The sequence below is a fragment of the Myotis lucifugus genome, unplaced genomic scaffold (assembly GCF_000147115.1).
Source record: "Myotis lucifugus unplaced genomic scaffold, Myoluc2.0 scaffold_232, whole genome shotgun sequence".
Classification (NCBI taxonomy): Eukaryota; Metazoa; Chordata; class Mammalia; order Chiroptera; family Vespertilionidae; genus Myotis; species Myotis lucifugus.
In genome coordinates this window covers 1,446,688-1,472,767 of record NW_005871280.1, presented here as the reverse complement: position 1 = coordinate 1,472,767, position 26,080 = coordinate 1,446,688, and the positions used below count along the sequence as shown (strand labels likewise).

At 39.4% G+C, this 26,080-nt stretch overlaps 1 protein-coding gene across 3 annotated transcripts in view; it reads left to right on the top strand.

Annotated features, from left to right (window-relative positions):
- The first annotated feature begins 2,235 nt into the window (after positions 1-2,235).
- Positions 2,236-26,080, top strand: part of TMX4 (thioredoxin related transmembrane protein 4) — a 39,285-nt gene continuing 15,440 nt past the window's right edge. Inside the window, exons 1-5 of one of the 3 annotated variants that reach the window (XM_023762108.1) lie at positions 2,236-2,548; positions 12,513-12,628; positions 20,443-20,488; positions 22,034-22,162; positions 25,107-25,152. In XM_023762108.1, the coding sequence (XP_023617876.1) occupies positions 2,358-2,548; positions 12,513-12,628; positions 20,443-20,488; positions 22,034-22,162; positions 25,107-25,152 (528 nt within the window). In that variant the 5' untranslated portion in view covers positions 2,236-2,357. The remainder of the gene's footprint in view (positions 2,549-12,512; positions 12,629-20,442; positions 20,489-22,033; positions 22,163-25,106; positions 25,153-26,080) is intronic. The other 2 variants (XM_023762107.1, XR_002831592.1) reach the window with 2 other exon arrangements.

The following is a 26,080-nucleotide window of genomic DNA, read 5'->3' as shown; positions in this document are numbered from 1 at the left end:
TCAAAATTTAAAAATATATAGTCATAACACCATTATCACACCCAATAAATGAACAGTAATGCCTCAATATAAGGTCCTATTTTTAAGAACATTTTTCTTTGTTAACAAATAACATATACACAAAAGCTGCACTGAATAGAATGGTAGGATTCACATGAATAAGTCCTTTTTTTTAATAAGTAAAATAAAATGTTTTCAACTGAGTTTATAGGATTGATCTTGTTAGAAAGGGCAAATGTCTCAAGGTCTGGGCAGATCTGACTAAATGCTATTGTTGCTGAATTTTAAAATGCAGCACAGTATTCTGCAGATGCAGCTGTAACAAGATGAGCTTGACAGGAACCCAACCTGACAAGTGAGTGTCACTAGACATTTTAAAAGAAGAATCAATATATAATTGACCACATAGTGTTAATAAGCAATGGCTAAGCTTCCCTTAGGCTTCGGATGTAAGTTCATATGCAAAGTAAATAAAACTGCCTTGCAACAACTTTCTTGAATAGAGCACCCAAGCTTCAAAACCCTTGAGTTTGATAATAATCAGCATACAATAACAGTGACTTTTAGTAACATTTATTGCAGGAACATTTTCCAAATTTGTCATAGTTTAAACTTGAGTCATATTTTGATAAGGGCAGGGTCCACATAGAATTTAGCTACCACAAATCAACACTTAATGCAGGTAAGACCTTCTCTGGAGGCAAATTAACCTTTCTTTCCTATAAGCAGGGATTGTAGATTCATGTCATATGTCCTGTAATAATCATCGTTGTATACTTATCTGTGTGTTCAGAAATCACATTGTTCTCATGATATGTTGATTACTGTCATCTGATGGTCATTGGTGCCAATTCAATGCCAACAGGAATCCCCAATTTGGGATGCAGTGAAGAAGGAAACGTTATTCAGTACAAAACAGCTCAATTGGGATACGGCATGGCTGTGGAACAGCCCTGGGGCCAGGCACTTCTCTAGCTCAGCAACAAACTGGGGAAACACAGGCCCCAGCCTTCCTTAGAAAAGGACAGTGCACTCTCAGAGCCTGAAGGGAGCTGGCTTATATAGACAGAAGTAGCTGCCCCTGGCCCCTGATTGGTCTGGACTCATGCAAATGAAACTCCAAATCTTCAAAGTTTGATTGGCCCCAAAGGCACTGTCCTGATTGGTCAGAATAGAGCCACTCTGGTTGTTTGCAGATGCAAAGCTCTGACTAGATGGGGAAAGCTTCAGTCCTATTGGTTAAAGTAGGATTCCAGGAACTGCTTTATAAAAGCTGATGCAAACAGCAGCAGCACAATGCAGGCAGGTAGTTCGGTGCAGAGGCAGGTAGTTCCATGCAGAGGCAGGTAGTTCAGTTTAAGCTTCTCCCTGAAGTGGAGAAGCCCTTGTGTAGAAATGGCTGCCAGGCTTATTATTATTGTTATTATTTGTTGTTGTTTTTTAACTTTAGCCCATTAGTCAACTTCTTAGTGTCTTCATTCTCCTACGAGTTCACATCAGGTTACTCAGTTTCATCCTTTGAACACCTAATGATTCTTATAAAGCACACTTCAAGCAGCTCACCACCCTCTAATTGTATTTCAGTCACACCCAAGAGTGTGGTGGCCTCTCGGTACAGATGCCGTGTATCTGGAAAGAAATTTGGAAATATTTAAGGCTACTTTCATTCATATCTGACCCCCAAAAAATGAGGTGCATTTCATTGCAACTGGCAATAGTCTTATCAACTGACTCATTTGATCTATTAGAACCCACGTTTTTATAAAATTAAAATTGTTTTTATAAAAACCTACAACCGCATAGTCTAGTTTCACAATTACCTCCAATTAGGCAATACACACACGCAGGGAGTACTTGAATTTTCCTTGCCCTTTCAGCTGGAGACGCTCGCCATGTCCCTCCATTTTTCATTACACAGGTTTACTTTGCAGCCCATTGTTCTCTTTGCTACCCTTTGAGAAGGGGACGCATTTTTTAAATTAGTGGCCATGTTTCTTTTTAGAAAAACCCACACGCGCCAACCGCCCTTCTTGGGTAGCCTGGGCACACGCGGTGCCTGTTGGTGCCTGTTCTTCCTTATGCAACAGCCAGTCATCGGTTTCTATTCAGCTTGGTGGTCAGGAAGAAAGGGAAGCCATCGCCTAGCAACCGACACCCCGGGCCACGCAGCGGGAAGGGGCGTGGCCTCAGCGCGCCGAGGCGGTTAAGAGGCGGTGCCCGCCCCCGCCTCCAGCCGGGCCTGTGCGCGCGGCCCGGTGCAGGCCAGGGAGCCGGCGTCCCCTCCGACCGCCCGGGAAGGTCCAGGGCGCAGCGAGCAAGGCCGCGGATCCGCCTCTCCTTTCGCTCCGCGCCCCACTATGGCGGGCGGGCGCTGCGGCCCGCTGCTCACGGCGCTCCTGGCCGCCTGGGTGGCGGTGGCGGCGGCCGCGGACGAGGCGGAGGAGGCCGGGCCCGAGCACGCTGCGCTGCCGGCCGAGCAGAGCATGGTGCTGCCCATGACTGCCTCCAACTGGACGCTGGTGATGGAGGGCGAGTGGATGCTGAAATTGTGAGTGTGCCCGCCCGACCCGCACGCCACACCGTCCGCCCTCCCGGCGCCCCGCGGGCCGCCCCCGATGCAGCACCCCCGGGGGCTGGACCTCGGGCCCCCGGCGAGCTGCGCTACCCCCGGCTGCTCGCGCTGCGCATGCGCCGGCCCTCCGCGGTGACAGCCGAGGGGGAAGCGCGATCCCCTCCGCTCCCTCGCCTCGCTTACCCCCTACTTTAGGGAAAAGTGTTTTAGGAGTGGGGTGGCTGAGCAGCTTCCCACGAAGAGGTCCTGGGGAGGAGGAACGGAGAAAATCCGCCAGAAAATAGCGTGCTTTTGATGTAGGTGTGTAGGTCGAAGAGAAAGGGCGGTCATTCAATGACACTTAACGTGCAGAACAAATACGTAGCGTGTGCTAGGCAATGCATTCGTTGAATGAATAGTTGCAGCACCGAGAGGGCAGGCCAGTTTGTCTCTACACTATCTTAGTATTCATTTTGAAAATCCGAGGTGTGAAAAAATAAAACAGATTTTGAAATTTTAAAATCAAATGTTGATATTTGTAATTTTCAGGGGTAGGACTTTCTGGGTAATTGTAACTTAATTGTGCTAGTGTCATAAAGAGAAGGATATTAATAAATTGCCCCCTTTTGAAAAATAGAAAGTAAATCATGGTTAGTGCCTTTGCTTGATGGCAAAATATAGTTTTGGGTTAGGAGCAGGCAAGGGACTGTTTATCACAGATTCAATTAATTTATACTAGGAAGAAAGATTTCAAGTAGATGGGTAGATGTTTGGATAGTCTTGAGAGACCATTCATGGAGGGCCTGCAGAGAAAATGAAGGATGGAGGAAAGATCACTGAGATCACATCTCATTCACCTGTGCTTTCAGCAATATACATACTTGATCATTACTATTTGACACCTAATTTTTCATTGAGGCCATATACACTCACATAATTGGATCTTTCCTTTATTTGTCCCAGACTAAAATTTAAATCTGTTTAGATGCAAGCAGAAGCCTGTGAAACGAAAAAGTCCCTGTGAGATCAGGGCCAAAAGTTATGTCACTTAGCAGATTACGTTGTTCAAAGAACAGAATGCACGTTACCCCTCAAACATAAATTTACCCTTTAGACCTCAAAGTGAGTGCCTTTGGTATCATGATAAATCAATGAAATTATTAAAGAGATCTGTTGACATGAAGCTCTTATTAAAATAAACCCCCTAACTGTGAATGGAGGTGAGGAGGTCATTTTCCTTTTAAGAGAGAAACTTGGAAGCAAAGTGGAACTTAGGACTGCCATGTTTGTAAGAGGTGAAGGAGTGTCAGAGGGTGCATTTGGTCAGAAAGCAGTACAGGCAGTTCTTTTCAGGAAGTCCTTACACAACGGAGTTTTTCTAGATGTCTGTTTTCCGATTAAAACTGAGTTTGTGTATGATATGAAAGTCAAAGCAGAAAGGCCTCAACTATTTTATAGTTACTTTTGAAATAGTGCTTTTTTTTTTAAAGCAAAATTACTAAGAACACTAAAGCTGAGGTAAGTGTAAGCCAAGTTAAGCTTATAAAGAGGCAACAGCCAATAGCTCCTATGCCTGGCCATGTTGACAGTTCAAATTTTACTTGTTAATAAATGTACAAGCCTAGATGTAGCAATCGGCTGCTCTGCACTTGTCATGTGTCCTTTGCATGGAATGCATTTGGGCTGTGTGATGCATGGTGAGACTTGTAACCCGGAAGTAAGCTGTGTAGACACGAGATCATTTTGGTAGTTCTCTTCAGAATAGGAACAAGGCTCAAAGAGGATTTCAACCACTGCATTCAGCTTTCTACATACTGAGCCTAGGTGCTTGACTGAAGAAATATTGTGACACTCCTTCTCAAAAATGTAAAATTCATTATATTCTTACTACCTCTATAGGCCTATTAAGAATTTCTAAGAATTCATTCTAACAGCCAATAAGTTAAACTTTTTTCATGATATATAGGGTGTCCCCCCAAAATGTATATACACTTTAGTAGCTGATAGCTGCATTTTGAAAATGAAATGTGTTTTAACAAACACTGCCTTTCTAATTTTCAAAGTGTATGTATACATGTTTTTGGACACCCTATATACAACAGAGAAAAACAAAATGTGTTAATACTAGTTTTCATGTTAACACTTTGTTCAGCTGAACTGGTCATAATAAATGGAACTTGTTAGACATTCACATGGTTAGATGGTGTATTTAACTTCTCTAAAGAATCAAGTTCGGCTTTCTGACAGTATTAAAAATCTGACATTACTTTGAATGACAGTTCTTTATTTGTTCATTTGCTTATATGCTTCCTCTCTTCTGGGAATTTTTTTCTTTTACATTCCACTTTATACAAAGCTACTATAATGCAATTCCTGGTTATATTGGTATCAATAATTTAATTATTTTTTAAAGGATCTACCAGTGTCTGCTCTAAGATATGAAAAGCTTTTACTATAAAATTTAATTCGTACTACTTTCAGCCAATTTTTTTTGGATCCTTGCAATTGAATATCAGTTTTTAAAAAGCACTCTTTGCTGAGGAGAAATATCGGTTAAAAAATATTCACAATTCTGGAACCTTTTTTAAGATCTGAGAAATTCGTCCATTACTACATATTTACATTTTCTTTAACGCTGTGAACTTATATATTCTATTTTTTATCTTACTTTTTGCCTTCATATATGGTTCTATGATTTCTACCCCCATTTCTCCCATATCTCTATAATTGGCTTTCTGTGCTTTTTCCATCAACTGCTGATGGAAAATTTGCTCTTTCTCAAGGTTAAGAAAGATGACCTAATCTTTAAAATGCCTTCTGTTGTGTTATTTCCATTGTTCCATACTATCTTTTACTCAGCTGCTTCATAACCTTGTGCTATTTTAAACACTTTCTTGGCTCCCATTATTCAGTCTTTGAGAAAGTGACTTTTGTTCTTTTGAAACAAAAGTATGCAATTTAATACATTCTGTATACTGTTCTGGTACCTGTTTCCTCCAAAAGAAACATGAAGATATCCAAATAGCTTAAGAGTGACGCATTGACCTTTAAACTGATATACAGAGAAAACGTATGTCTTTGGGTTAAAATTCCTCAGGAAAGCATGCAGATCTTTATAAAGCACTACTCTTCCTGACTTCGTTCTTGGGTTGATCATGTTTCAGAATTGCAATTAGTCATCTGGTGGTGGAGGAAAGCCTCATTTACTTCCCTGGGACATCTAGGTTTTAGTATTGTTTCCTCCATATCCTTATTATAACATTATTGCCTTACCTTACCCATATCAAATAGTTATAATTTTCTGCAGTGTAATAGATTGTTTTGATTTGATGGTTGTGTTTTTGAGAGAGTCATTGCTTATCATGTGTCAGCTTCCGAGTTGGGGATCTAGTAAGATGAAAATGAATGAGTCACATTCCTTGATTTCAACGGACTGGCAGTCTACTGTGCCCTCAAGAAAATAAATATTATATGTAGCATTCATTTATTTAGAAAATATTTACTAAATATTTCTTACCTGTCAAGCATCTAGCAATGGCTCTTACCAGAGCATTTTGGATTGGACAGTTCTTTGATGTATGGGGATGGTTCACACATGGCAGAACCTTTGGCATCCCTGGTTATTACATTCTAGTAATGAAGTGACATCAAAATAATTTAACAACCTCCATCCCCTGTGCACATGTCCAAATATCTCTGAGAGAAAACCACTGCCCTAGTTACTGTTATGGTTATTTAAAAACATGCAAAAGAGGAATTCATAAACTAACAAAGAAGTGTTTGATTTCAGAATGTTTCCACAAAGGGTATTCATCCACATCATTATTGTCATTGTCATTTCAATCATAGTGAACAGTTATGTTGTTTACATCACAGTTTCTTAATGCTCTTATTTGATCATCCAGCAATCAGATACAGAATTATCATTCTCAGTCTCATTCACTGGAGGAGACGGAAACTTGGGAAGATTAAAGCTTTGACCAAGGCTGGATCTTTAGTAAGTTGTGGGCAAGGCCAGAACTAGAATGCAGACCTGAGCTTGGCAGTCTTTGATCAGGCCAGGGAGAGTAGCTGGGTAGTGGGGGAGCCTGAAGGGAGGCACAGAGTCAGGCTGATTTGTGCTTAGGCTCGCAGCTGCCAGCACCTAGGCCCACATAAGGGGAGGCCTTTTCCCTATGGGATTCAGTGGCCTATCAATGGTCTTACCATCTTTCTAGTTTCTGCAAATGAAGAGTATTATTGCTAGACTAGAGGCCCGGTGCACGACATTCATGCACTCAGGGCGGGAGGGTCCCTCAGCCTGGCCTGCGTCCTTTCACAGTCCGGGAGCTCTTGAGGGATGTCCAACAGCTCTTAAGCAGGCCTAAGCTGTTAGTCGGACATCCTTAGCGCTACTGCAAAGGCAGGCCAGCTGGGTAGTGGGGGATGTGACTCATTCATTTTCATCTTACCAGCCATCAGCCCAACTTGTGGCTGAGCATCTGCCCCTTGGTGGTCAGTGTGCGTAATAGTGACCAGTCGTTCTACTGTTCAGTCAATTTGCATATTACCCTTTTATTATATAGGATTATTATATAGGATGCTCATTCCTGACACAACTCACCACTCAAACAGGTGCTCTGACTTCCCAACTCCCTGGGAAAATTCTTTTTCACTGTGTCTTGTGTTATCTAGCAGGGCCCATATCACACCTTGTAATTGTAAGTTAATTTATATTTATGGGGCCTTATGTGGGCCTAGGTGCTGGCAGCTGCGAGCCTAAGCACAAATTAGCCTGACTCTGTGCCTCCCTTCAGGCTCCCCCACTACCCAGCTACTCTCCCCGGCCTGATCAAAGACTGCCAAGCTCAGGTCTGCATTCTAGTTCTGGCCTTGCCCACAACTTACTAAAGATCTAGCCTTGGTCAAAACTCAGCTTTGGTACTGAGTTTTTGTCTGAGTCCTCCTCTGGATGATAAGCTTTTAAGAAAAGGAACTAAGTTTTTCTTCTTCCTGTTTATCTCAAGAGCCTTGATAACTATCAAGTACTGGGTGTGTTCAATAAATACTTTTTGACTAAGTGAATGTATAAGTAGTAGACTTTATTTGTTCCTCTAGTGAAGAGCTTCCTCAAATATATCACTGAAAGAAACACCTGTATATATTTTCTTAGGTACTAAGGATGATCACTCTCATCTACCATTTGTTCATTGATGTAATAAACATTTATTATGATGTAGGATCTGCCAGGCTCTGTTTAGGTACAAACAATGCACCAGTCACAGCTTTCATGGAGTGAAGTAAAAGTAGTGAATTCCAGTAAAAGTAGTGAATTCCATTTTCTCTTGCAAGTGGAATGGTTTTCATAGAGGTGTCAATGATTATTTTTCCTCTGCATTATTGAGAACATTTCCTAGAAATGATCTAAAGAAATATATTTGAGCATACAGTTTTTAAAAAATTTATCTTTATTGTTGAAAGTATTATAGATGTCTCCCTATTTTTCCCTTCTTCCCCACTCCCATTCCCTCCTCAGGCCTTTATCACTATTGTCTGTGTCCATGGGTTATGCATATATGCACAGAAGTTCTTTGGTTGATCTCAGATTTTCAACACTTGGATCATTAAGACATTTTCCAGATTTTCCAAAATGAAGTATAGCACTTGATGTAGTGAAGGCATCACTTGTTGGCATTTTGATTTAGATTCATTTATTAAATCATAGAACAATGAATCTAATATGCCGCTTTCATCTTCATTGTTACAGATTCTTCTGAGCATTTTGGTCACAGTAAGTTCTAAGTGAATATTAATTGTATCTGTCATTGCCCATCTCACTTCTGCAAAGATAAGAAAAGAGAATGTCCTGGGAAACACGTGAAATTCACACCAAGACAGAAGAAAAATTTTCCATTATCGGAGAATAAAAATATATTTTTAGTAAAATTTTATTTCAAGGAAATATAATTAAGTAACTCCTTCCCTGAAGTGTTTAGTACACTTAATGAAATCTCATACCAAATTAAGTTATGCAATTAAAGAATTGAGGGCTTTCAACTATTCTTCCATACAGCAGAGCTTAAATGTAATTTGTACATGAATGCTAATGGATAACAAAAGCATATTGTTGAATTTTGTTTTCCAGAAATGGTTATTAACAGTGGACTGATATCCAAATTATAATTTTTTAATATATATTTTTATTGATTTCAGAGAGAGGAAGGGAGAGGGAGAGAGAGATTGAAACATCAATGACTAGAGAGAATCATTGATTGGCTGCCTCCTGCATGCCCCCTACTGGGGATCGAGCCCACAACCCAGAAATCAAACCCAGTACCCTTCAGTCCGCAGGCCAACGCTCTGTCCATTGAGCCAAACTGGATAGGGCCCAAGTTATAATTTAACAGTGTTTGGCTATCTGGAATATGTTCAAATGCCTCTATGAAGCTTACTAACTTCATATACCATTGTCATCTGCAAAAAAATTTAAATAGAAAGATACTTTTTTACAGTTTTCATGAATATAAAGGTACTAATTTCTCTTGGAGGTTCTTAAAGGAAGATTACCTTATATGTAAAAGAAAAAGTTGGACAAATCCATTCTAGGAGAAGACTGCCACTTGGAACTAGCTTTAAGTAATATAAATGAATATTGCATTCAGTCCTTTCTGGTGAGTTTTATCCATGCATATGTACATAAATAAATTACATATATACATGTGTTTATAGAGAGAGAGACAGAAGAGCATGAAAGTCACATACATGACATACATAACTTTCCTCTGACCCCTGGAGGCAATTTATTTATAGTAGTTCTAATTACTGCCTAAATGACTGTCCTTTAAATATGGAAGAATACTAATAATTTAAAACGCTTCTACAACAAAAGACCAATTTCCACACCTGAGACTTGTAGCTGGCTTATCTCCACCAAAAGAACACACTAAGTAAATGAATGATATTTGTGGATTTCAACACAATAAACTCAGATTAAATCTCAGAGAAAATGGCATTAACAGGGCTGCAGACCAGTGGGTAGCAGCTACATAGAAAATGGAATATCTTAAAATTACTTCAATGGCATTTGTATATCTGAGGGTCAATATTACCAAAAAACCCCAATTTATAAAGTAGCCTGTCTAGAGATTAGGGACTGGGATTCTTTTAAATGATGAAATTTGCATGATTTAATAATTACTGTGGTAGCAAATGTGTCCACGAGTTACATGCAAAAGCAGGAGTTCAAGGAAGCAAAACAAAGAGGAACTAGAGATCTAGAGTTCATTGAACTGCACTTCAAGATTTCTTTCTTATTTTTTATTTTTTATTCTTTTTCTCCTACTCCTTCTTTCTCTCCTCCTTCTAGCTCTCCCTCTGTCCCCCTTCCTGTCCCCTATTCTCTCCTTCTTCCTCTCCCCCCCTTTTTCCCTCTCTGTTGATATTAGGTATTATTTTCCTTGGAGATTTTTTATCACATAAATACCTCCATCTGGGTTTTTGTTCTGTGTGGTATTAGGTGACCTTAAACAAGTCTCTCTAAACTTGCCTTGTCTGACAGCGATGCTGTAAGGTTCAGATCAGCTGATGTGTCAGAAAAGTGCCTTGAAGATGTTAAAGAGAAAACCACAGGAACAAAGTGGCATCACTGGCGCTAAAGGCCCATGACACCCACTTAGCTTTAATACCTGACCTAATTGCAGTTTCAGCCTCTCCCAGAAACATAATCTCAATCAACCAGTCTGGAACTTTCTAGTCAAGTACGCATAAGGTAATCTGTCCAATACCTACCTGCAGGATTAAAAACCCTTCCAAGTCACTCAGGTTCTCTTTCCTCAAAAACAAAATATCCTGGTTTAAAAAATCATCCTTTCTTTTCTTTGTTAAAGGCTCCTTTGTCCCACCCTCCTTCTTATAAAAACTTCCATTTTGTACAAATGAGCACCCACAGAGCACCCTTCTTGTTGGTAGATGGGGTGCTGTCCAATTCATGAATAGCTTAATAAAGCAAAGTAGATCTCTAAATTTACTCGGTTGAATTTAGTGAAAAACAGAAACCAAGTAGTATATTACCAACATACTTTGTATTAATGATTGTTCTTGATATGTGCCTGCTTTATATGTGTCATCTAATCTCCCAATGACCTTAAAAGATAGCTGCTGTTATTTCATTTTACACTTGAGGAAACTGAGGCATGGAGTGATTATTAACCTGCCCAAATGTAACCTTGTAATTAGCTAGTTTATTATATTAATAATAGGAAGAGAGCAAAGGGGAGACCAGACTTTATAAGCATGTTCATCTGGGCAACTTCAACTTGAAGCTCCCCAGGGACCCATGGATCCATTCCTGCACATCCCAGGGGGAAGGGATCAAACAAAGGGGGAGATGGGCATGTGTGCAGTGCAGCCCACGTGACCTTAGGGAAGGTCTTTGCCTGTCAGTCTAGCCTGGGGAACAGTGATTTGACTAGGAGGGTGGAGCCACTGCAAGTGCATGGAATCTTGGAAGTTTTAAGTTCCCAAAGAGTTCTTTCTCTCTTGCTTCCTTCTTGCCCCTTTGTTTCTCTCTTGCTCCATGACCCACACTTGGCCTGTGCCCTCGTCTCCTAAGCTGAATTGGTGATGTTCATTGGTACTTGTACGTATCTTTTTAGAGGATACTATTCGATCCACTGTACTTTCTTAACAGCAAACTTCTCTGGATTTCCATTTTATATCTGCAGGCAAAATCCTGGACCACTTTAGAGCTTTGTGGTGTGAGTGTTTGTGATATTTTCCAGGATGTGGGAAAGCATTGTAAGGCCATAGCATATTGCCAGGAGGGTGGCTCAGGCTCCCAGTTCTTCCCTTGACTTCCACCTTAAACTTCCCTGATCCATTATTCACAAGCCGCCCAGTTATTTTTAAAAAATATAAATCTAATCATAATTCTCTTACTCTTTAGGGTTTACCATGGATCTTCAAATACAGTCCTAACTCTTTATACAGTTTTTTCAAAGGTTGTGGATGATGTCTTCACCCTCCTCATTACACTGAGCTTCATTCACATTGTTCTCTTTACTTAGAAGAGAACATTCTTTGACCCCTCTCTGCTTACGCTCCTACTTTTAAGAACTTAGCACAGAAGCATTTTCCTTTGTGGGCCCTTCTGAGACCACCCAGCTCCTGAGTGTCTACACAGCATCTGTCCCATACTCTCAGTCATGGCGTTTGCCACCAGGCTTGTTAATTATCCCTGTGCTGGCCAGTGTTCACCTCTGGATTGTATCTACAAGGAGCGGGAGGGGGTACCACATCTGTCTTGTTCACAGTTGTAGCCTCAGCTTCAGCATTGTGTGCAATTCAGGTTTATCGAATAAAATAAATAAATGTAAAAACCAGGGTTCTGATCGAAGTCCCACTTATTTCTAACTCCTCTTCTATTTAAGAAAGTGTTGGGTAAAGCTGGTTTAGCCCATAGCTTCTACTTTCTTTCTTGGACTGGTTCAGAACTGCCGCAGATCTTTGGAAATGACTCGCATAAATATTTAGGAACCCACTAATAACAGATGTTCTGGTCTCCGCTCATCAGCTCTGTAGTTATGATGGACCTGGAACTGGTTTGGCTAGTTTAGGGATGTCCTTGTGAAAATTGTTTTCCTTAGTGTGAAGTCAAAATAGTATTCTCCCTCAAAAACCAGAAGCTACCTAGAAAGTGACAAAATTTGGGTTGATTGTAAGAAAAACATTGAAATAAAGTATTTTATGTATTACAGTAGTTTGTGAAAATCTTCTCAAACTTTGGCTAATTTCTTCCCGGTGAATTACTCTTCATACATTAAATTCTAGGGAAATATGTTTTTGTTTTTCTATATCAAATGACTTTGGAAAAGCTTGATTTTGTGCTTCCTTTTAGACAGATATTTTTTTTAACTTAGATAATTTGTCTGTTTTACAGATGTTTTCCATGTTTTTATATTGATTAGCTATTCTTCTTTTATAGTTATGCCCCTTGGTGTCCATCCTGCCAGCAGACTGATTCGGAATGGGAGACATTTGCAAAGAATGGTGAACTCCTTCATATCAGTGTGGGGAAGGTAGATGTCATTCAAGAACCAGGTACTGTAAATGTTGAACATTAAAGGCAAATGTTTGTTACTTTTTAGTTTGAATTTTTTTTCAAATATATAGAAAAGTTGTGATACTCATGAACTGACCATCTAGAATCAACAGATAACATTTTGGCATATCTGGGTCTGTCTATGTATGTGTGTGTTTACACATATACGTTAATATTTTTTAAATTATTTTCTTTTGCTGAGTCATTTGAAAATAAGTTGCAGACATCATGATTTTACCTTCAATACTTTGGCATATTAAAATTTCCCTAATTATTTCCCACATGTCTTTTAATAGTTTTTGGAACCAGGATCTAATCAAGGTTCACCATTTGCATTTGGTTGTTAAGTGTTTTCAATCGCCCTTAGTTAGAATAGTCCTCTGATATTCTGAAGAGAATAGGCCAGAGGTGTGCCTAGGTGTTTTCTTATATTTTCTGTAAACTTGAAGTTCAGCCTAGACTCTAGAGCAGGAGTCCTCAAACTTTTTAAACTGGGGGCCAGTTCACCATCCCTCCGACCGTTGGAGGGCCAGACTATAGTTTAAAAAAAAAACTATGAACAAATTCCTATGCACACTGCACATATCTTATTTTGAAGTAAAAAAACAAAACGGGAACAAATACAATATTTGTATTTGCATGTGGCCCGCGGGCCGTAGTTTGAGGACCCCTGCTCTAGAGGCATGATTCAGGTTGGACATGTATGGCAAGAATATTTCATAGGTGATACTGTGCTTCATAATTTATTAGAGGCCAGGTGCACAGATTCATGCATATAGAAAGGGAATGAATTAGAAGGTGGCCTGTGAGGCGGGACTGGGCGAGATGGGCTGGACACACCCTGGAGCCAACCTCCCGTGGTTCCTCCCCAACCAGCCGCACCTGGGGCGGCGCCAGGGCTTTAAAGGGCATCTCGAAGGGTCCCTCCGGCAGGTGGGGTCCCTCGGCCAGGCCTGTGGGGATTGGGCTCCCTCCTCTCTAGTTCCAGAGCACATCACCCAGGAACCGCCACTGCCAAGTCACCGCAGCTCAGCAGCTCCTGCATTGAGCATCTGCCCCCTGGTGGTCAGTGCATGTCATACCTACCGGCTGGTTGGATGGTTGCTTAGCCTTTTATATATATAGACTAGAGGCCCAGTGCACGAAATCCGTGCACAGAGGGAGGGGTAGGAGTCCCTCAGTCCAGCCTGCACCCTCTTCAATCCAGGACCCCTCGCAATCTGGGACCGCTGGCTTCTAACAGCTAACCTGCCTGCCTGCCTGATCATCCCTAACCACTCTACCTGCCTGCCTGGTCGCCCCTAACTGTCCTCCCCTGCCAGCCTGATCACCCCTACCCGCCTCTGTCTTGGCCCCCACCACTGTGGCTTTGTCTGGAAGGATGTCTGGAAGATGTCCGGTCTAATTAGCATATAACCCTTTTATTAGTATAGATGCCATCAGAAGACATGTACTGTCACTGTTAGTGATGTTCAGTTTGAGCACTTAGTTAAAGTAGGGACACTAAACATCTCAATTATAAAGAAAAGATCCCACTTTGTGATTGGCAGGTAATCTGTGGGGTGATACTTTGGGGTTTTGAGATAAATAATGATCTTACTTGAATAAAATATTTCATTGTGAGTTCCAGAATGATGAATTTCAAATTCTGTTGTGTCAGCTATATTTATTATCTGTTAAATGGTGTAATTTTAAAAAGAAAGAGGAGGAGGCTAGAGGAATCTTTTAAATTCTTAAAAGATATACACAATTTGTATTTGTAGTTTAAAAATAACTGTAAATAAAAGTTGGGTGTTTATGATTCCAGTTTCAAATTTGACTATTTTCAAACTTTATTAGGCATTTTTTCTTATTTACATTTATTTTATGTTGTGTTCCTTTACACAGATAAAAAGAAAGTAGGTATGGAAATGTAGCTATTACCTTTCTGTAATAATTGTGAGTTCAAAAAAGACCTTAGAGGGAGGGTAAGAGTAGGGGTGGGGAAGTGGGGGGGTAAGAGGTCAACCAAAGGATTTGTATGCATGCATATAAGCATAACCAATGGACACAGACAGTAGGGGGTGAGGGCCTGTGCTGGGGGGTGGGAGTGGGCCGGGAGAGGTCAATGGGGGGAAAAGGAGACTCATGTAATACTTTAAACAATAAAGAATTAAAAAAAAGACAGAGTATTGAATTAGTAGTTACTTGGACAACAAAATTGACCATGTCTGTTAAGATCCTTGTGGTGGCAAACCCATGTAGAGAGATTTCTATTAAAAGCCGTTAGTCCTCAGGCCTCCATCCACCTTTTTAAGCATTGGAATCAAAGCCACTTTTGCACATCTGCTATTTAGAGATGGAAAATTATAGTTATTAGTTTATGGTTTTGGCTATTATAATGGATTATTCTGTTTAGAGGTCAAATCATTGCAATTACACTTTTGCTGTACACTTGTTTTCATCTTTTAGTAGTTTGATTCCAGAAGTCAGGTGTAAGTCTTATTCATTAGTGGGCATCAGACACATTTTTTGAGGAGTTTCTTGAAAATACAGCTGGCCTATACACATTTTAGTCATTTGGTATAGCTGCTGTGAATTCACAACATGATTTGAAATAAAAGAATTTAACAGCTTTGTGATGGATTCACAAATCTAAAGTCTAATTGAATATAGTATTTTCATCTAATATGTTGACTTATTTTTTCTATTGTGGATTGATTTGGGCATTTTTTATAAAGAGGTAACAAATTATGATGGAATATTTTAAAAAGAAATTTATTATTGACTCATGCTATTTATGGAAATATAAGCAATATATATTTGAAATATTTATCAAAGAAGAAGGAACAAAAGGTCTTTGGTCTTATGTAGTATTAATTCACTGGCAAGCCTCTAGGGTGCCTATCCCTATTTTTGGAAGCTATTTGATTATTTATTTTATTTTTACAGAATCTAATGTCCTGAACAAGCAGTGGGAAGCCATTGAAATGTTACTATTTTTCTCACACTTGAGCACTTTATTAGATATTGATGTGTACAGATTTATATTTGGTTATAGGTCTCTATTAGTATATTCTTTCATCAGGGCTGCTAATAAGGGATAATTTCATTTCTTTTCTCTGCAAAATTTAAAAAGAAGGGAAAGGAAGAATTTTTGAAGTATTCATGCATAATTCTTTAGTTATTCCTGTAACTATTCCATTGGTATATTTAATAAGAATTTTTTTTAGGGTTTCAGAATTATAAAGACTGGGAATTAGAAATACATTATATTTTTACAGTTGAGCTGTAGAAATCACGGGAAGGACAGACCTTAGATTAGACAACATTACATTGCCTGTTTAATATTGCAAAGACCAGATGATGTTTCAGTTGTTGACTTTGGGAAATTAAATTTACTACGTATGAATATATACTTGAACCTTCTGTTCCATGCAGATGAGCTTAGTTGTCAAAGACAGGAAAACAGTAGCTGCTCATAGAGCATCCATGGATGATGGCTATGTCACTAGATTAGAGGTAAACCAGACCCCTGCAACAGCCAAGAAAGAGTAAGCTTTATGATTAAAACCATTAATTTCAGAAGCCAATTTAGTTTATTGTACTTCAGTTAGTGTTAATATTTTAATTTTATAATTATAAAACTGACTCTTTTTTATTCTATTTATTGCCCTCAAAGATAAGGTTTGATCTACTTTTTATTTATTGTTTTCCCTTCACTTCTTTCTTTAGTGCTAATTAATACTTCAGCCTCTAAGTGTGTTAAGCACTTATATACATTTCAGGCTCATAACAGCCCTAGGAAGAACAGACTGTTTCTCTCTATACTCTTTAAAAAACTAAGGCTCAGAGAGGTTAAGTCACATGTCCAAGGTAAACAGCTAATAAATGGTGAAGCACAAGCTAGTAGCTATCCCCATTTTCTTAATCTAGAACTCAAGTAATTTCTATTGTGCTTTTGCCTATCAAAATATAGTTCCCTGTCATAATTTTCTCTCCAGTCTTTTAACACTTCTTTTTATTTTGCTAAATGTTTAAAATAAAGTTGCTAATAAAAGTTTTTTTCTGCATTTTGGATTAATGCCTCTTTTATGTTGCAGTATAGTCTTGATTTTAAGATGGTAGTTGGCCCTTAAAGTAAAAAGGGCAGGCCTGTAGGAATTTTGGAAGGCCTTGTGGTCAAACGTTCTCTCTTGAAGGTTTGAGTGCACTTGTTTTTTCCCCGCTTACTGATGTTTGTTGCAGTGAATCATCACGCAAACCTTAAAAGGAGCTGCCCCCATGTTGTTATATTCCTTAAGATGCACATTTAACTTGTTTTTAAACCCTGAGGCCACAACCTAAGATTGTGCTTCTCTGTTGATCATGTTTTAACTTTTAAGGTTATGAATGTCTCCCTTGAAACTTCATAACATCAGTGTTAAAGGTTAAAGACATTTTTGGAGTGCTGGCATGAGACTCAGAGCTTTCTGACATCTTTCAGCCTCTCAGAAGTGACATTTATTTGAGATCAGTTTTCTATGGTGTCAGATATTTAGGGCTTAGTAGTTGTCATAATCCAAGGACTACTTTGGTTGCTCTAGATTTTCTTATTGATTTTACTGAATACATCTTCAGTGATTTTACTGAATACATCTTCAGTGACAATATATTATTCCAGACAGCAAACAACTCATATCTGAGTTAGATGTTGTAAACTTGTTACTGTCCCACATGGGTTGTCATTTGAAAAAATATTAACAAACATAAAGCAATCTTGAGGTGCAACCATTTGTTAATAATGGTCATTATTTTCAATGAACCTTAATTAGCAGTTTTGTATATTGACATCATCATTACAAAAAAACAACATAGCAATTCATATTAAAAGCCAAAACATTTTTATACCCTATACCTTCCTATACCTTCTAGCCTAAAACAAAAATCTGAGACCATCTGTCACTGTGTTTCTCTTATTTTCTCTGTACTCATTGATTTCCATTAGCACATTTATTAGTGAAAATATGTTATATTATCCAAAATAATGTACAATTTCCAAAGCACTTAACAATAAATTAGTTTGTGTTATAGCCTTTCATTTTACTTCAACTTTGAATCAGAGATTTAAAAATATGAAATAATAACTAGTCTTTATTTAGTACTTATATATCAGGTACTGTTTTTTATGTTCTTTATAAATGTAAAATTATTTAATACTAAAATAGTATGAGAAATCATGATGCTTATTTATGATAAGAAAACCTAAGCCCAGACAGATTTAATGTCTTTGGTTAAAATCAAATAAGAGGCAGAAGTAGGGTTTGACCCCAGGCAAGCTGGCCTGTGACACTGGAAATATTATTTCATATATTATATAATTTACTGTGTTTTATGAAATATTTTATGTATTTACTGTTTACTTTTTAACTTATTGCCATGGCCAGTGATGACCAAGAACATTTGCAGGATTTTAAAGAAAGGTTAAAAATATTGTCTTCACTGATAACATTTATTAGAAATCCTATCTATGTATTTTAATAAATGTAAGACCTAAATAGAAACTTGAAGAAGTGGTGACATGCTATTTGTTCATTCCATTTTAAAAGATCATCTAAATAAAGCATAATACACTAACATTGTCACTTTTCTTACATAGAAACTTGGGTGGTCATAGGAATCTCTAGCTAGTAAAGAAGTGAGCTGTGAAATTGTTTATAATAATTATTTTAAGCATGTAGTAATTTTTAAGCCCTTAGGATTACCAACACTTTTTCCCCTGGCAGTTTAGAGTTGAAAATAAATGAAAAGATACCCATGTTCCCTGCTAGCGTGGAATTCCAAGCAGTGTTAGAGGTGAAAATGCCCTGCAGATAGACATGCGTGTTAACAGTCTCAATTGACTTCTCAGGTCACTTGTGGTGGTGTTACTGCCAGTACAACCTTTAAAAAGATGTACAGTCGCCGAACCGGTTTGGCTCAGTGGATAGAGCGTCGGCCTGCGGACTCAAGGGTCCCGGGTTCGATTCCGGTCAAGGGCATGTACCTTGGTTGCGGGCACATCCCCACTGGGGGGCGTGCAGGAGGCAGCTGGTCGATCTCTCTCATCGATGTTTCTGACTCTCTGTCCCTCTCCCTTCTTCTCTGTAAAAAAATCAATAAAATATATTTAAAAAAAAAAAAAAAAAAAAGATGTACAGTGATAAATGTATGTAGTAAATGTTTCTTTTTGTAACATTGACTTTTACCGCCTTCATAGTACTGTGTTTTCTTTTAAGTGCCATAGGGCTATTTTAGAGTCTGCTTGGTTTGATATGAGGGGGAAAAAAAGCAATTTCTTCTTTGGGAAGACTCATCACTAATCAATAAATTATCATGCTGAATAAAATTGAATTTATACAATGGGTATAAGCAACTTTTGTGTGTTATTGAAAGTAAGCCTTCAGCGTTTCAAATAACCACAAAGATGTGACATTTAATCTACTTTATTTGAATAGATTTTGATTTTGTCCAAATTGTTCTTCAGTGGGAAAGTCAGAAGTGATGAGAAATGTGAAAATCATGTCTCTGTCATTTCCCCCTGCTGGCCAGGAACATCCTTTCCCTCTCCTTCTCTCTGCCAGTACCAGGCTTGCTCATTCTTGGTGCCCAGGGAAATGTTTTTATTTGTAAACATATAAAGAGCAGGGATTTGTTCTTTACTCCTGGTCTCATTCAGACTTTTGTTGCATGCCCCTTTCTTGATATCATCTATCTGTTTAGAGTTATGATGGTAAGTATCAAGGTCTTTCCCTCTGCCACTAACCAGACTGTAAGCTCTGTGAGAACAAAGACTGGGCATGTTTTTACTTATCTTTGTGTCTTGAGCAGTTATCACAGTCCCTGAAACAAAGAAGGGAATTAGCAAAGATTTGCTGACTTATTAAGGATTTTATTTGTCTTTGTTTTCACATGTACTTCGCATAGCGTTGGATGTCTAGTTAATGTTCAGTAAAGGTTTGTTTTACTGAACATTTGAGAAAATCTGTTTAATGTACTGTCCCTGGACAGTACTTGCAAATTTTATAAATGTGCAAAGATTAAACATGATCTTATTATTTCAGATTCTTTATTATTTTAAAACCTACATCTGATCTAATAATACCTGTAATTTATTGATTGAGTCCTTTACTATGTGCTACTAGTAAGTACTTAATATACTGAGCTAGTCTAATTTCAGAACAATTCAGTTAGGCTTTAATATACCCATTTTCTAGATGAGGTCACTGAGACTAGAAAAGTTAAGCAGTTTATCTAAGGTCAGAAAGGTTAAGTAATTTATCTCAGGTCATATAGTCATTATATGACTATAACCTGTTCTGTTAGCCATCATAAAATTCTAAGTGATACACAAGCCAGAAAACTCCTATGTAACATCAACAGCAAGTTGTATGTCACTGACTGGAATGTATTAGGTAATGAAAATGGGTAAAAATGAAATTTCTTTAAGTCAAAAAAAAATAGTGTATGTGACTTAATTCTGTGATATAAAAGCAAGCTCACCTGGCCAGCATGGCTCAGTGGGTGGTGGTTGAGCACTGATCTATGAACCAGGAGGTCATGGTTCAATTCCTGGTAAGGGCACATGTCAAGGTTGCAGGCTCAATCCCCAGTGCAGGAGGTAGTCAATTATTGTTTCTCATCATTGATGTTTCTATCTCTGTCTCCCTCTCCCTTCCTCTCTGAAATACACACACACACACACACACACACACACACGCAGGTCAGCTTAGATTGCTTGTTCTTATAAATTAAGTTAGATGCTTGGGTTAGTCAGAGTTTGACTTGTAACTTTTTTTGTTTATGCTTCTTGTAGGTTTGAGTGGCCGCTTCTTTGTCACCACTCTCCCAGCATTTTTTCAGTAAGTTGAAATAATTTTCTGGGCTTGTAAATATAAATCGGTAGATGTGTACCAAGAATTCTAAGTTGATTTCCATAACCATTACACATTCAGCTTAACATTTGGAGGAGAAAGACAGCTCTGTGGGAATGATAGCTATTAGCAGAGAGGGATGCTCAGAGTGCTGCAGGCAGCTAATTGAAGGTGGGGGATGAGCGTGGGGTCAAAGAAGATTTTTCTGATGACATAAAAGGTGGGATGATTCTTAAAGGATATGTTGGAATTGGTTAAATAGACAAGGTAGAGAGACCTTTCCAGATACAGGAGATGCCATGGAAAAGCCCAGAAGAAAATGAGCTACCTTCTGAGAACTGTAATGAGTTCTGTCTGGATCATCCTGGGTGATGTGATGTTAGGGAGGCTCAGGTAGTGAGAGGGGGAAGAGAAAGGAAGGGGTGGGTTCGGAGATGCTTAGGAGGTGGGATCATTGGGACTTGGTGACCAATTAGCCATAAGGAAGGAAAAGCCTGTGATGACTACCAATAGGCCATGTGTCACCAGTAAAAGCTATTGAGGAGCTATTAGAATAAGATGAGGTTTGGAAGATAGAGGCCAAAATGGAGAAGGTAGTGTAAAGTGACTATGCTAATTTCAAATAGAAAAGTTTAGGTGATAGTCTGATTTGAGGATCTAAAGCTCAAAAGATTTAGACTGGAAATTCATATTGGGAATTTCCCAGAATCAAGATAAGAGTTAAAATATATTTAGAGAGAATGTATGCCACAGGAATAGAAGTAGGTCATGGATAAAACTTGGGGTTGACCAGCCTTAGGACAGGGAGTAAGGAACGAGGAGGAGTGGTCAGAATAGGAGGAAGAAGTCCAGAGAGAAAGGCCAAGGGAGAGAGGGAGGAAGGCGCGTTCAGTTGTGGGCAGTGCCAGTGACAGACAAAAGAAAAGTGCTGCCTGGATGTGGCGCTTCAGAGTCACTGGGGACTCTCCCCCATATGAGCAGTTTCCATGGAGTCGTGGAAGCATAACCCTAAGTCGCACGGATTATGAATGAGTAACATCTGAGAAGAAAATGGTGAATGTAGACTCTGCTCTTAGGAAGCTTGACTGGAGAGAAAGCAGGAGCGGGGGAAGACTTGAAGGGGCATGTGAAATGGAGGTGTTTTGTTCATTTTCAAGGAGGGACTTAAATGACAAAATTTGGAAATGTAGAGACAGTTTTTAAAACTTAATAACAACGGCTGTTTTGCTGTTATAATAGAAACATTGAAATACTTGTAGCAAAAATAATAAAAAGTTCTTGGCAAGAACTTTGTTTATGCTTGTGAATTTTGCAGTGATAAATTAGAATGTTTAATGCTTTTTCAATTTCTCATTTGTAATAGATTAATACTTATGCATGCTTTTTTATTTATGCCTAGCTATAATTTTTTCTCTATTTAAGCCAAGTTAAAATTCAGAGTGTAGTTCACATGTAAAACCAATAGTTATTTTTATTATCTGCAACACTTGTTATTTAATCTGTGTGTTTTCTATTTGTTTTTATAATTTATAGTGCAAAGGATGGGATATTCCGTCGTTACCGTGGCCCAGGAATCTACGAAGACCTGCAGAATTATATCTTAGAGAAGAAGTGGCAATCAGTTGAGCCTCTGACTGGCTGGAAGTACCCGGCTTCTTTAACGTAACTTGTAATTTTTATCTAATGGGGTCTATTAATGAAACAAGCGGTATCAAGTGAACAGTTCATAGACCTTGAAAGTCTCCGTTTTTCTTCATATTCACTTCTGATTACCCAGGCTATATATGACCATGCTTAGACCATGTGTGTTTTGGGTTTTATGGCCCACATGTGTTTTAGCTAGTTGTGAGTATACTGGGAAGTAAGTGTCCAGCTTCAGGTGGGTTGCAGAAAGTCACCCCTGACTTTTTCATTAAGCCATGCCAACCAACTGTTTTCTCTCTCTTTTTTTGAATATATATTTTATTGATTTTTTACAGAGAAGAAGGGAGAGGGATAGAAAGTTAGAAACATCGATGAGAGAGAAACATCAAGCAGCTGCCTCCTGCACACTCCTCACTGGGGATGTGCCCACAACCGAGGTACATGCCCTTGACCGGAATCGAACCTGGGACCCTTCAGTCCACAGGCTGACGCTCTATCCACTGAGCCAAACCAGTCAGGGCCAACTTTTTTTCTCTTTACAAAATATGGTATTGAACACAGTTATCATTCTTTCTTCCTTTTAAATTATTGATAAGATATGGAAGTGGCTCTCTCTTGAATTATAGTTTATGAAGGAATTACTCTTGTATCAATGTGGAAAATAAAACCTATGGTGTCTTTAACTACCTAGCGGAATATTGCTGGGTAACTTACAGCCATGAGGGTGAACTACATAATAATTGGCGAGGTAGATAGGGCCAATCCATAATAACTTTTCCCATAGTTGGTTTTAGTTTTGAATGAGTTATCATATTTGTAATTAATTTTGTTAATATATACAAGTATAAGGATTATCCTTGCTGAAAAAGGATTAAATGATGTAATATTTCAGGAATACATCACGTAAATGGCACTTATGTAATACTCTGGAAATATGTAATTTAGTCTACCGTAAAAGCAGCTTTAATTCTACCAGTATTGGAGATGAGTTTATGCCAGATACTGTTCCAGCTGCTAGATATTCAAAAGTGAAAAAGATGGGCATGTACCTCTGCTCCCCTCAGGCAGCTGAAAGTAAAACAGATTGAGAAAAAAGATAGAGCTATAAAGAATCGTAGACTGTGTAAAACAAAACAAAAACAATGTTTACTAAGGCAGGGAATAACTGTGGGGCAGGGACCTCTGTTGGATGAGGAACTAGGAGAAGTCGCTCTGAGGGAAGGACAGTAGTGAGACCTGAAGGATAGAACAACCGAGTTGCGTGAAGAGCAGGGGAGGAATATTCCCAGGAACCAGTGTGACATGGGGATAGGTCCCAATTTGAAAGAGCTTGGTATGCTGAGAGCAGAAAGGTGCTGGGATCAAGACGGTGATTGGTGGGGGAGAGTAGTATATATATAAGCTGAGAAAGGGGGGCAGGCAGGAGCCAGCTCATACAGGCCTTTGACCACATTGAGGAGCATGGATGCTATCAGTGCGTGCAATGACATGGTGGCTCTTCGGAGGAGAGACTGGGGAGGGCAAGAATGGATGAGGTCAGGCAGCTAGGAGGCTGTTGCCCTGTCTAGCCTAGGGATGGTGCTAGTGCATAGCAGGGTGGCAGCAGTGGGATGGAGAGAATGGGTGGATTTAAAATACTTTGCAGGTAGACTTGGCTAAGGTGAAGGAGAGGGAAGATTTACAAAAAATCTCTTGGGTTTCTGGTTTGAATCTTACTGGTTTGAGCAAGAGAAAAGCAAGGGTTCGGTGTTAAATGTGTTAAGTTTGAGATGCAGATTTCTTTGTAGAGCTGTCAAGTTGGATGTATGGAGATGGGTCCTTGGAGAATTCAGGAACACAAATACAAAACATATAGATGGTATTCAAAGCTTTGGGAGGGAGGAGATCACCTAAAGATTGAGAGGAAAGTGCTTGGGGCCTAGCCACAAGACATCCACAATTAAGAAGAGAAGGAGTCAGCAAAAGGAGTCAAGAAACTAAAAATGAGTACCAGTGAGTCAGGGGACAAGCAGGGTTATGGGGTTTCTCGGAAGCCAAGTAAATTAGGTGCTCAAGAATGTAGAGTAGGCCTGTGTCCTGTGTTACCAAGAGGTGAAAGAAGATCAAGTCTGAGACATGGGCGTTGAATGAAGCAATTGCAAGGTCATTGTGGCTTTCACAACAAGTGATACTGCAGTAGTGAGGGCAGGAGCAGATTTGAATGGGTTAAAGGTACAGTAAGGAAGAAGAAACAAGTGTGGCCTACTCCTTGGAGAAGAGAAGCTGGAGGGTCCAAGGACGCTCTTTTTAAAAGATGGAGAGGGTAGAGCATGTTTTCATGCCCATGAGAATGACCCAGCAGAAAGGAAGAAGTTGCTGATGCAGGCAGAGGGGCTGGCAAAAAGAACCAAGAGGTTAATAAGCCAAAGGGATGGGATCCAAGGCTAAGAGGAGGAGGGCAGATAGACTTTCTCTGTGGAAACAAGAGAAGGTGCATGCAGGTGAACCCCAGGCTCAGATTGGGTGGTGAGAAGATAAGAGAGATCACATAATGGCTTCTGATTTCACAGTGACATGTGAGGAGTGTGAGCTGAGAGTGAATGGGGAGAGGAGGGTGGAAGGGTGTGAAGAAAGGGAAAAGCACAAGAGCTGTCCTGGCAGGTAGAGCCTGAAAGTGCAGTACTGAGGCACAAACAGGTTTGTGACTGAAGGAAGAGCAGTCAGCTGATTTGTCCCCAGAGACACGCAGCTGCCCACAGTTGGGGTTTTGCCAGGTATGTACAGTGGAGGGAGAAGGGGCCAGGGGATTTGAATGTATTTACAGCAGTGACTGAAATGATGGCTGTGGAGCTGAAGCTCTGTATGATCACAAGTAAATCCAGGAGAGAGGACAATGTTTTATTTTCTGTCCTTGTGACCTGAGTTTTTTTTTTTTTTTTCATAGTATGCATCACCAATGGTTCTCCTTCTCTCTATTTTTTAGGATGTCTGGAATGGCTGGCCTTTTTAGCATCTCTGGCAAGATTTGGGTAAGTAATCTTAAATATACCCTTTGTGATTATCTTTGCAGAGGATTTTTTAAAATATATTTTATTGATTTTTTACAGAGAGGAAGGGAGAGGGATAGAGAGTTAGAAACATCGATGAGAGAGAAACATTGATCAGCTGCCTCCCGCACACCCCCTACTGGGGATGCACCCGCAACCAAGGTACATGCCCTTGACCGGAATCGAACCTGGGACCCTTCAGTCCACAGGCTGATGCTCTATCCACTGAGCCAAACCGGTTAGGGCTTTGCAGAGGGTTTTTAAAGAGTAAGAATGTAACTTTTAAACCATAGGAAAATAAACATTGTGAGTACTTTATAATTTCACTTTTCTTATTAAGCCACACAACTACTCTCACAAGGGTCCCCAGTGGAAATGCGTCTTTGTGTAGAAAGGCATAAATTGAACAATGACCAGTGACTGTTGTGTCAAAGTCATACTTTCTTAGATCAGAGATGAATCTCTTTATCAAAGCTGAATCAGGCTCATGTGGTTTTACTTCATTTTATATTCCCATTGTCATAATCTCCTACAGATCAAAGATTAAGCCCGAAAGTGAATTTGTATGTCAGCAATCAGCAAACTATAGCTTGTGGGTTGGCCACCTTTTTTTGAAACATAGCCATGTTCACTCATTACCTGTTGCTTTCACTCTAAGTGGTAAAGTTGAGTAGCTGTGACAGAGACCATGTGGCCCACAAGCCTAAAATATTTCCTCTCTGCCCCTTCAGGAAAAAGTTCGGACACTCTTGCTGTATGTGATTATATCATTTCACTGAGTCATTTCGGTGAATTCAAACTATTATTTAGTTAAAAGTTTGGACAATTATATGATTTTGAAAGTGTCACAAAACCTTGTGCTCCCCTTTATGTGTAGAGTGAGCTAAATCCTGTCAGATTTAGCACAATT